The sequence below is a fragment of the Propithecus coquereli genome, unplaced genomic scaffold (assembly GCF_000956105.1).
Source record: "Propithecus coquereli isolate 6110/MARCELLA unplaced genomic scaffold, Pcoq_1.0 Scaffold583, whole genome shotgun sequence".
NCBI classification, from domain to species: Eukaryota; Metazoa; Chordata; class Mammalia; order Primates; family Indriidae; genus Propithecus; species Propithecus coquereli.
The window spans coordinates 1,172,830-1,184,874 of record NW_012151763.1 but is presented as its reverse complement, the minus strand read 5'-3'; the positions used below and the strand labels follow the sequence as shown (position 1 = coordinate 1,184,874).

General features: G+C 39.0%; 1 protein-coding gene across 4 annotated transcripts in view; it reads right to left on the bottom strand.

Annotated features, from left to right (window-relative positions):
- Positions 1–12,045, bottom strand: part of MTMR1 (myotubularin related protein 1) — a 63,203-nt gene that overhangs the window by 49,814 nt on the left and 1,344 nt on the right. For 3 of the 4 annotated variants that reach the window (XM_012658368.1, XM_012658371.1, XM_012658370.1), the window contains exon 2: positions 8,089–8,194. In XM_012658368.1, coding sequence (XP_012513822.1) covers positions 8,089–8,194 — 106 coding nt within the window. Of the gene's footprint in view, positions 1–8,088; positions 8,195–10,225; positions 10,233–12,045 lie in introns of those variants that run through there. The other variant, XM_012658369.1, reaches the window with a different exon arrangement.

Here is a 12,045-nt window from a genome sequence, read left to right as displayed (position 1 = left end):
TTGAACATCTTTTCATGGGCTTATCTGACATCTGTATATCCTCTTTGATGAAGTGTTGCTTCATGTCTTTTGCCCATTTTCTAATTGGATGGTTTGATTTTTTTTTACTGTTGAGTTTTGAGCATCCTTTATATATTCTAGATACTAGTCCTTTGTCAGCTATGGAGTTTACAGGTATTTGCAAATTCTGTAGATCGTCTTTTCATCCACTTAACAGGGTCTTTCACAGAGCAGAGGTTTTAAATTTTGGTCAGTTTTTTCTTTTATGGATTGTGCTTTTGGTGTCAAGTCTAAGAGAAACTCTTTGCCTAGCCCCAGATCCTTAAGATATTCTCCTATTTTTTTTCTAAAAGTTTTATATTTTGAAAAGTGAAAGTTTTATATTTTGATCCATTTTGAGTTTGTTTTTGTATAAGATGTGAAACTTAGATCAAGGTTTGTTTTGTTTTGTTTTGTTTTGGGGTTTTTTTTTGCCTATAGATGTCCAATTACTCCAACAGCATTTGTTGAAAAGGCTGCTTCTTCCATTAAACTGATTTTGTGTCTTGGAAAAAGAAAATCAGTTGAGCATATTTCTGTGGGGCAATTTCTGGGTTCTGTGTTCTGTTCCATTGATCTGTATGCCTATACCCCTGCCAAGCAGTCTTGATTATTGCAGGAACATCTTAAAAGCATGTAGACTGCTTCCTCCCACTTTATTCTTCTTCAAAATTGTTTTAGCTATTCTAGTTCCTTTGCCTTTCCATATATATTTTAGAATAATTTTATCTGTATCTACAAAAATTCTTTCTGGGATCTTGGCAGGTATTGTGCTAAACTTGTATATCTATTTGGGGAGACATGACATCTTTACTATGTTGAATCATCCAGATACATGAACATAGTATGTGTCTCCATTAATTTAGATCTTCTTTGATTTTTTTCATAAATATTTGGTAGTTTTCAGCATACAAGTCCTGTTCATGTTTTGTTAGATTTCTACCTGCTATGGTTTAAATGTGTCTTCCAAATTTCATGAGAAAATATTTGCAAATCATATATCTGGCAAAGTGTTAATATCCAGAACATATAAAAAAACTCCTACATCTCAACAATAACAAAAAACCCAAACACCCCAAATAACAACTGTTGGTAAGAACGTTGAGAAATTGGATTGCTTGTACACTTTTGGAGGGGATGTAAAATGGTACAGCCACTGCTATGGTTTGAATGTGTCCCCAAATTTCACCTGTTGGAAACTTAATCCCCAAATATGTATGTTGATTGGAGGTGAAGCCGTTGGGAGGTAATTAGGATTAGATAAGGTCATCAGGGTGGGGCTCCCATGATGGAACTGGTGGCTTTACAAGAAGAAGAGAGACCTGAGCTAGCACCTTTGCTCTTCTCACCATGTGATGCCTCCCACCATGTCATGATGCAGCGGGAAGGCCCTGACCAGATGCTGGCCCCTTTATCTTGAACTTCCCAGCTCCTGGTACTATAAGAAATAAACTTATTTCTTTTCCTTATAAATTACCCAGTCTGTGATATTCCATTACAGCAGCGGAAAACAAACTAAGACAATACCTAAGTATTTAATTATTATGATGCTAATATAAATGATACTGTGTTTGGAATTTTGGTTTCCTTGTGTTGCTCGTATATGGAAATACAACTGATTTTTCAATATTTATCTTGTATCTTATACCCATCCTAATCTTGCTTATTAGTTCTAGGAGGTTTTTTGCTTACTATGTTCTTCCTTCCTTCCTGATATTTCAAGATTCCTCCTTTTATTGCTTCCTTTCTGTTCAGAGAACTTCCTTTAGCCATTCTTTTGTTGCCTTTATGCTGGCAACAAATTCTCTTCAAGTTTTCCTTTATCTGAAAATGTCTTGATTTCCCCTTAATTCCCAAAGTATATTTTCACTGGCTTGACAGTTTCAGCACTTGAAAAACGTTGTGCCGTTTCCTTTGCCATTTCCTTTGACCTCCATGGTTTCTGATGAGAGATCCACTGCCATTAGAATTAATTTTCCTTATAGGTAAGATGTATTTCTCTTACTGCTTTCAAGGTTTTTTCTTTGTTTTGTTTTCAGAAGTTTGACTATAATGTGTCGTGGTGTAGATTTTGGGGGGTTTCTCTTGTTTGGGGTTTGCTCAACTTGTTGAATCTGTAGGCTTATGTCTTATGCCAAATTTGAGTTTTTCAGCCATTATTTCTTCAGGTACTTTTTTGGCTCCACCCCCTTTCTCTTTCGGGACTTTGATGACACAAATGTTAGATCTTTTGTTATAGTCCCACAGGTCCCCAAGGCTCTGTTCATTTATCTCTCATCCTCTCATTTCTCTCATTCAGATTGGGTAATTTCTATTGTTCTATTTCCAAGTTCACAGATACTTTCCTCTGTCCTCTCTATTCTGGTTTTGAATCTATCCATTGAGTTCATTTCAGCTTTTTATTTTCCAGTTTTAAAACTTCCATGTGGTTCTTTATCTCTTACATTTCTTTGCTGAAACTTTTCTATTTCTTTTCTCTCACTTTCTATTTTTTCATTGTTTCAAACGTATTTATTATTGAAGCCATTTTATGATGGCTTCTTTAAATTTTAACATCTCTGTCATCTCAGTATTGACATCAATTGATTCTCTTTTCTCGTTCAGTTTGGGATTTTCCTTGTTCTTGGTATAAGTGATTTGTAATTGAAATCCAGACATTTTGGGCATTATGTTTTGAAACTCTGGATCTTATTCAAACCTTCTGTTTTAACTGGCTTTCTTAACACTGCTCCAGCAGGAAAAGGAGGGTACTGCTTCATTACTTCCAGGTAGGAATAGGAGTCCAGGTTTCCCACTCAGCCTCCACTGACACTGGAGGCTGGGGGGCTCCTGGTTACTATTGAGCAAGGGTGAGAGTTCTAGCTCCCAGCTAAGCTTCCACAGAAACCTCCCTGGCTGCGAGGGAAAGAGGTACCTCATTAGTATCCCCCACATGGCCTTCACTGACACCACAGTGGAGGGGGTAACCTCCTTATCAATGGATGGTAGTGAAAGTCCTGACTCTCCACTAGGCCTCCTCTAACACCATTCCTGCAGGAGGTTTGTGTGCCTCATTACAGCCTGGCTCCCCAATTGGCTTTGCTGGTGAAGGTAGAGCCACATTTTTTTTTCCTGTGGTGTTTGGCTGGAGTAGAGTGGTTAGTGCATAAAAGTTTTCGTTTTGCTAGGCTGCCCCTTTTCTTGTCCTCTGGCTAGACAGAGTAGGCTTTTCTTATCTGTACCTGTTGGCATTTCTATGTGGCTGGCTTCTTCAACAGTGCCTAGGATATATGTGGCAAAAACAAAACCCAGGGAATTCACCACCATGTCTGTCATTCTTTGGGTCCTGAGGTCCCTAGCCAGTGTGCCTCTTCTCTCTACCTTTCAGAGTGTTCTTATATTTACTTTATAGATAATGTCCAGAGTTTTTAGTTGTATTTAGTGTGAAGAATAAGTATATCTGCTCCATCTTTACAGAAGCAGAAATCCAAGTCTTGACATTTTTAAGAAATAATTCTTTCTCACAAAACCCCTGGTAGATAGGATAGCACTTTTCTATCTATTACAGTGGTTACAAACTGGAGGCCTATGGTAGCAGGGTTTTGTTTTTTAAAAAATCTAATTGCTTTTAGGGGGGTATCCTATATTCTCCAGTTCTCCACAGCACTCCCCCGTGTCTGCCTAGCTTGTTCACTATCCCATGCAGGCATTTGAGTTTGTAGCCTCCAATTTAATAAATAAGTCTTGAGGCCAGGCTATCAACAATGGATTATGGCCATAGATTCTAAAAGATCATGCTCAAGTTTCCCTTTTCATAGACTAGTACCTAGCCCAATTTAAGAAATATCAACCAAGACCCAGCTCAAGCTTAATAAAGCCTTTCCCATACATTGCCTCCACCTTCCCTCCAAAGACCTTCTAGAAATTTTTGTTGAGGATCCAGAATTTAATTCCTGTACTATCCTGTCCAATTATTAAACTTAGTACAGGACCTTCTCCATTTTCTCCTTTTTCTTCAGAATGTTAGAGAAGAGATCTAGCTACTCTGTGTGCATGGGTGAGGGGAGGAAAAAGAGGAGGGGAGGCACAGAGAGGTGATGCTGATAATGATGGAGCCAGTGGAAGGAAGATGATCTCATTAAAACTAGAGTGTCCTAATTTCCATAAGGCTGGCCAGTATCAAATCCTTTTGGACATAATTGAAGAATACTGTAGAAAGAAAGGCATTTAGAGGTTTATAATCTAATCCAAGCCCTTTTATCCTTACAGATAAGGGTAAGCATCCTTATACAAGGTCACAAAGCTAACCGATACTGTTTTTACTATTCCATCATGTTCCCTTTTCCTGGCCTCGTTCTATTTTCCAAACAATGGGAGTTGTGATCAACTGTGTCACTTCTAGTAATAGTTCCTAAAAATGTTTCATTACAATCCGTAACTGTATTATTTCATCTAATTTATGGAAGATTACATTCAGATCTTGTTCTTAAATTTTTTGACAAATTCAGGAGAGAGACTTTTTGCTGTTTGTTAGCTTAGTAAAAATGAAAGTAATTGAGTTGGTGGTGTGGGTGGGGGAGGGCAAGTAAAACAAAATATTTTATTATCATCAGGTTAACTTTCAGGATGACGTGGTATTAAAGCATACATTTATTAATTTAGTTGACCCACAATGTAACATAATAGCTATCTACTCTTTCAGCTGGGACAATGTTTGCCAAACTGCTGTCATTTCACATACCACCTCTACAAATACGGTTTGCCACATCGCATACCACCCATACTAATATTTACATTTATCTTTATATTGATTTAAATTCACTCCTTTTTTATACTTTGCCTGTTCTAAGCAATAACATCCATTAAATCAAAAGCTTGATGTGATAGTTTTTCTAATACACAATAATTATATAACTATTAAACTATGCCCATGGACATACCATCTAAACTCATCTCATGTGATACCAGTGATATTCTTACTATGTCTTGGATGATCGAACCCTGTGCTGACTTACAATTTATGGTATGAGTAAATAATAAAATAACTGTTCTCCAACATCTAACATGAGTTGCTAATTATTCTGATTTGTAGGAACATACCAGAAATGCATGGTCCTAGCACCAATTTCAACAGATATAAACCTAGGAAGCCTAGGTTTTCAGATTTTATTGTACATAAGAAATATATGAGGTACTTGGTTGCCTCCTTCAGAGATTCTGATTCACTAAGTCTGGAATGGGGCCCAGGAAGCTTCATTTTTACAGGCATTCCAGGGAGTGCTGTTGCAGGAAGACCACATTTTGAAAAATAGTGGATGGAGGTGGGAGGAGTGGGACAAAATTTAAAAAACATTCTAGCTTTTCAATAGGATGACTTGGGTTTAAATCCCAACTCTAGCTGTGTGACCCTAAGCAAATCACTTAACCTCTCTAGGCCCCAGTTTCCTCATCTGTTAAATGATGATTATAATAATAGCTACCTCATTGCAGGTTTTTTGTTTTCTTTTTAATAGACAGGGTTTTGCAATGTTTCCCAGGCTAGAGTACAGTGGCTTTTTATAAGCGTGATCATAGTGCAATACAGCATCAAACTCCTGGACTCAAGCAATCTTCCTGCCTCAGTCTCCCAAGTAGCCGGGGACTAAAGGCTTGTGCCACTGTGCCCAGCTTCACTGAGTCATTTTAAGGCTTAAATGGATGACATGTGAAAAAGTATTATAAAACCATAGAGCCCTATATGTGCTAAAGGGTTGATGACAATGATGATGATGATCATATAGAACCATTCTCAGCAGCCTACAACTAAGAAGACAATCAGCATTTCAAATAAGATGCAAGTGCACTCTTCATATAAACATTTGCTCCCATTTAATTACTGATGTTGAGTTTAATCTAGAATAAATTAGCCCCCAAATTAAGTGTGTATTTCAACTAAGATATTCACACAATAGATAATTTCAAATATTATTGACTGTTGACTGCAACTTAAATCTTCAAGGAACTTTATCTGGATCTTCAGGGTTAACCCCAAAAGCAATGGCTCCCATACCAGAGGGGTCCCAAAGACCCATCTTGGTTACCCTGATTTTAAGAATTACTTTATAAGTAGCATGTACAATTACCTTGTGGTTTAGAAGTATTTTATGCTTTTATTATTTAAAAAAACTCTCTCCTTGAAGAAAGTGTAACAACTCCTGAATTATAAATTTAACGCCAACTTTACAAATTTAGCTACAGGGCAAATATAAAAAGATGGTTATAAAACATGCTCTTTTACAATAATTCATCAAAGGCTTTAGCTATGATCTTATATAGGGACTTTGAAATTTAATTTCTAAAATAAAGAAAAGCCTTATTTTTTCTGAATACCATCTGTTAAACCATTCCAACATGAACTAATTCTGCTATACAAAATTTGTAAATAGACTAAAATTGAAAAATCTTAGCTGCTTCATGTAAAGTACAGATTCAGGCTGACCTAGTAATGTAATGTTAGGAAGCTATGCAAACAGTAAATACTCAAATCTTTTACGGAACCCATACAACACTAACAACTATTCATCATAATGAAAACATTACAGTTAACTCATAATTGTCCATAAAGAAAATCACTCTGCGGTCTGAGAGCTATTCTCTGCTAATATGGGTCCTTGAGCCTCTCCACTCAGTAGGCAGTTTCTCAGCTAAGGTGGGGACAATAGGATAACTAGGACCAGTGGGATTTGCAGCTGCTCAGTGGCCAGCCACTTGGGCATCAGTGATGTAGCAAATACTTCTCCCACCTGGAGACAGGTTGTTTGCTTAGTCAGGTTTTAAGGACCAGCAGCCCCAAGCTGCCCCAGTGCAAGCAAACATGAACACTAGATAGCAATGAAAACTCTTAAGAAATACACTGTCACTGTTCTAGCTGGGCGGATTATCTAACTTGTACTAACTCACAGCTATGCCTTCCTTTGGTAGGCATAATCAACAGCATCTGCCCACTTGGATGAAGCAAGAGACAGCACCATAGCCAAATCTCAATTTCTTGGCTTCTTGAGTCAGTTTCTGCCCTCGTTATGAGCTAAAGAGGAACTGAAGCTAAAGCCCCTCAACAAGGAGCAGCTATTAAGAATTAATTAGGATCTTTATTACAGTCTTTGGACTATTTGTAAGAATTGACTGCTGGCAAGGACCATGATTTTGAGACACCATTAACTGATGGTAGTCTAGGATACCAAATGTACTTCAAACATATTTGTGAAAAATCAATCATCTTTTACTAGCAGGCAAAAATAACTATAATAAACTGAAACCTCAATTCAAGCAAACTCTACTACCGAAATGCAAATATGGTTTCATTTAGTGTACCTGTTAATAGTTCATCGACACTAAAAGTTAGTCTTTAGCCTTAACAAAGATGGAGCAATCGATTTTTTCTGGTTTGTTAATTGATTCAATAAGTATTTACTGAGTACCTATTATCCTCCAGGATGATGCTGGGAAACCAATGGTGAATAAAAGAGCCTAGTCTCTGCCAAAAAGGAGCTTATCACTCTTAACTTTAGAATGAGCAGGGAATCCAACTTTTAAAATAAACAAGAAGAGATTTCTCACTTCAATAAGGACTAAAAAATGAGGCTGCCCATATAACACTCTTTTGAGATTTTGCAATTTTTTTTTACATTCTAGTATCACATGTTAATGCTGATACTTGAGATAATACCTAAATACAAAAAAAAATTGTGAAGTTAGGGAAATACTATACATCAAGATATTTTCTGAAATTCAGAATACTAACAAAGAAAATATATGCATTTAGATTGTAAAATGGAACTCAATGTTTAAAAGAATCATCATAATCTAAAGATAGCTTTTCCTCTCAATTACAAAACTATGACCACATATCTTGCATACTGGTAAAATTTCTCTTCCAAATTTCATATCTAACAACACAGATTCCTATTCGTCCTATTCCTAAGCAAATGGTAGTTGAAAATCAGGGGGCCAAAGGCTCACCTGAATTAAAACTGCAAAGCTTCTTGGCTACTTAATACACTAAAAATGAATTAAGCACTCAATGTTGCTTACCTTGTAATCTCTGGATACATTTTCTGATGTCACCGAACCTGAAATCTGACTAGAAATTGTAGCAGCTATAAGTTGTTTACACCATTCAACATGTGATCCTGTAGGACTAAAAGAAACAGTGATTAAAAAACTTTAAAATATAGGCTTTTGGTGAGAAAAATGAGCACTGAATAGGGATATATACACATTTCTTTTTTTAGATTAATGAACTTTTATTAGACTATTTGGTTTTTACCTTTACATTTAATATAAGAATCGAAATAGTGACTGACAAGTAGGAAGTAAGATTAGGTTCCAGGTTAATTTTAAATGAATCGACCAATTTTTTTCCAAAACAAGTTTAAGATTCTACTTGTTAAACAGTTCAGCATATTATTCTCTATCATTTATTGGAATTTTACTCTATTACAATTATGTGGATGAAATATTCTTAATATAATGTATATAGAAAATTAATTCTAAAGTGAAATATTTATCTTACAGCATACGATTTTCAAACATTCAATCAACTTTGTATTGGTAGTTTTAAATCCAGAATATAGTGTACTTTTGAGTGAACGAAAGTGACTCTTAGTGGAGTAAAGCTGATCATGTGCTTTTATAAAGAACATACTAGAAAAAATGACATTCTATGTGTAGTACTAACACTACCTTATATTTCAGTAAGTGCTTTGACAATTTACAAAAGGTCTTCCAATTTTTATTATATCAGAGCCTCACAACCATGGTGTGACAAGAAGGCAGAACAGGAACTAGCCAACTTGTTTTTGAGAAGAAAAAATTGAGGCACAGAGGTGACATGCCCTGTTAGAAAGTGCTGTCCTTCCAGGACACGGCACAACCAACAGTGGCTGATTCAGAGCTGAAGCCAGCAGCACAGATGCTAGCCAACTGCCTTATATGAAAACACAACAATGCAAAGAAAAGGGCGTCTTCCACTTCCACAGTGCTCTGAAGTGTTCAAAGCATTTCCACACATGTAGCCTTACTCAGCCCCACAGTAACCCATTTTACAGATGAGAAAACCGAGGCTCCAGTTTGACCCAAGGTCACATGACTGACAAGTGGCTGGGCTTTGCTCACTTGACCTAAAGGACCACAAAAGCAAACTAGACAGTGAGAGAATTAACAATTGCCCCTAGGGGCCAGGCTCCTATCTCGATCTGTCAAGACACTGAAGAAATCAAGCTAGCAGGCAAAAGACATTTAAGAAAATTTACCTTGCAGGTAGCTTTCATTGTAAATAATGTTTCAGGCCCTTAAAAAGTCACATCACTAATTAAATCCATACTCACATATTTAAAGGACAGAAACGCCTGGAATCCCCAGGCAATAATGTAAAATAACCTAAATAATAAATAAAGAAAACTGATGTTCTGTACTAGGGATCTAAATTGCAGTCTCCAATCAAGACAGTCCAGAGGTTATCTGTGTGGTTGAAAATATAAGTAAAAGCACTTGCTGAGTGGGTAGAAATTCCTATCATATGCCAGGAATCTATTTACCAATCTATTTGAACTAAGAGGGAGAAGAAAAGAAACAGGAGAAATTTGAATTTCCTTTTTAAAAGCTAAGTCACCTTTATTGCCTGCTTATATCATACTTTTCTTGTCATAATGATTTTTTCTCTGTCAGCACCCACCCAGCTGCATATAGGAAGAAACTGTAGAAACCCAGCTATTGACCATGAGTGACCTGTTATTACCATCTGCCCAGCATCCCTTCCCTCTTCTTCGGATAAGGACACTTCTCTTTACTTTGCAGAACTGCCCTTCCCTACTTCATAGGATTCTGAGGGGGAAAGGGAAGGAGGGGGCTGACCGCTTCCTCCTCCTGCCCCCACATGTAGGTGAGTTACCCAGGCCTGGCCAATCCCAGGCTTTCCTCTTCGATCCTGAGTGGTGCAGATATGACCCAGAGATGCTGGAGGCCACTCTCTACCCCCACTATCCTGAGGAACCCACAAAGATAAGGTAAGACCCCCCAAAAAACCCAAGAGATGGGGAGTCCTGACTACACTGTTTGCAATCCTGGCTCCAACTGTGCTCATGACCATCTCTCCTCCTATCTGGAACAGTTATGTAAGCCAAGACATCTCCTTCTGGCTTAAGCTAGACTAAGTTGTGTTTTTGTTCACCTGTGACTGGAAGCATCCTGGCCAATGCAGTTACACACAGCATGGTGTAGTGGGCTAGTAGACAGGAGGCCTAGATGCAAGTCCAACTTTTGTCACCAGCTAGCTCCATGACCTTCAGCAAAACACATCCTCTTATAGGACTGCATTCATCATCTTTGAGAGAAGTACAGTATTCAGAAGGGAGATGACGGCCCCACAGTCAGGGGGCATGGCCAAGCCACACCAGTAGGGCCAGGCTCCACTCTAGGGATCACTCTTCAAAGAAGAGCATGAATCAGAGCTTGTTGAGATGACAGAGCTGAGAAGGGAAGCCATGTTTCCTCTTCCTCTCTCTCTCTCTTCTCTGTAGTCTGTGCAATTGCCCTCCACGTTCCTGGCATCAGCAACCACTTGCAGGCTGGAGGCTCCCAGCTCTGTTTCTCCAAGCCGGACTCTCCCAATTTCGATGCCGACATTCCTACAAGACATCTCCACTGGTCTGGCCCAGAGACACTACCAATTCAACCTGTCTATACCAGCATTGGCAGCTCAGCCCCACAACTTAACTCAGGGCAAAGCACAGCCAGTTATCCAGCCACTGCAGGCCCAAAAGACAGGATTTGTCTTAGAGTTCACCTACCACTTCCCCCGACATCTGAATGCTCACCAGGTTGGATCTCCCTTACCTGCTAAGTATCTTGGAAATCCACTCTGCCCTATTCCTAGTCCAGTTCCCTTTTCCAGATCCCATCTTTCTTCTGAGTACTGCCTCATGAATTTAAGCTCCATTTATGTGCCAATGACTCCATAATTTAGGTTTCCAGCCCAGATGCCAGCCCTGAACTCCAGGCTCTTATAAACCTACTGTCTCTTTGACATCTGCTCTGGGAGATAGTCGGCATCTCATAATTGATATGTCCAATGTGAAGAGCCTGCTGTTTCCTGACCCTGCTCCACCTGGAGAGGCTTCTCCATCTCAGCAACACCTTTTTTCCACAAGCTAAATGCCTGGGAATACTCCCTTCTTCTTTTCTCATACCCAACAACCAATCTTCAGGAAACCCCACTGGCTCTACCCTGCAGGTCTTCACATTATATCTAAAATGTCACCATGTTTCCCCTTCTCCACTCCATCCGTCTGGGCTAAGCTGCCATCCTCTCACTTGGCCTATGACAATAGCCACCTACCTATTAGTCTCTCTGCTTCTACTCCTTCCCCTCTATTGTCCACACAGCACCCATGCAGAGCCTACTGAAATCTACAACAGATTACTCACTCCTCTGCTCCAAAGCCCCCAGTGGCTACCCATGGCCTCCAAGGCTCTCCCTCATCTGTCCCTGTGACTTCTCTGACCTCATCCCTTACTTCTCCCTCCCTGCTAGTGGCACTTAGTCTCCTTGCTGATCCTTGAACACTTCACTCACACTCCTACCCTAGGGCTTTTGCACAGGCCTCTGCCTAGAATGCTTCACCCAAGATACTTGTATGGCTGGATCCCTCACCTCTTGGAGGCATTACTCAAATGTCACCTTTCTCAGGCTTTCCCTGATCTTCAAAAGCTCTGAGGAAACCAGAATATGAGGCATATTTGGGGGTGACATATTCTGGTTTCCTTCAGCTTCTTCAATGATTCAGATGCATGCCCCATCCTGAGTACTTCTGTGTTCTACCTCTACCTTAGCACTTATCACATTCAATTTCAACTTTTGGGTTGTTTGTATTCTCCGCTAGATGGTAAGCCAGAGAGCAAAAGCCATCTTGTATTATTCTCTAAATAACCAAGACCTCATACATTGTTGAGTATCTGCAAACCAGTGACATCCTCTCCCTTCCAAGCGCT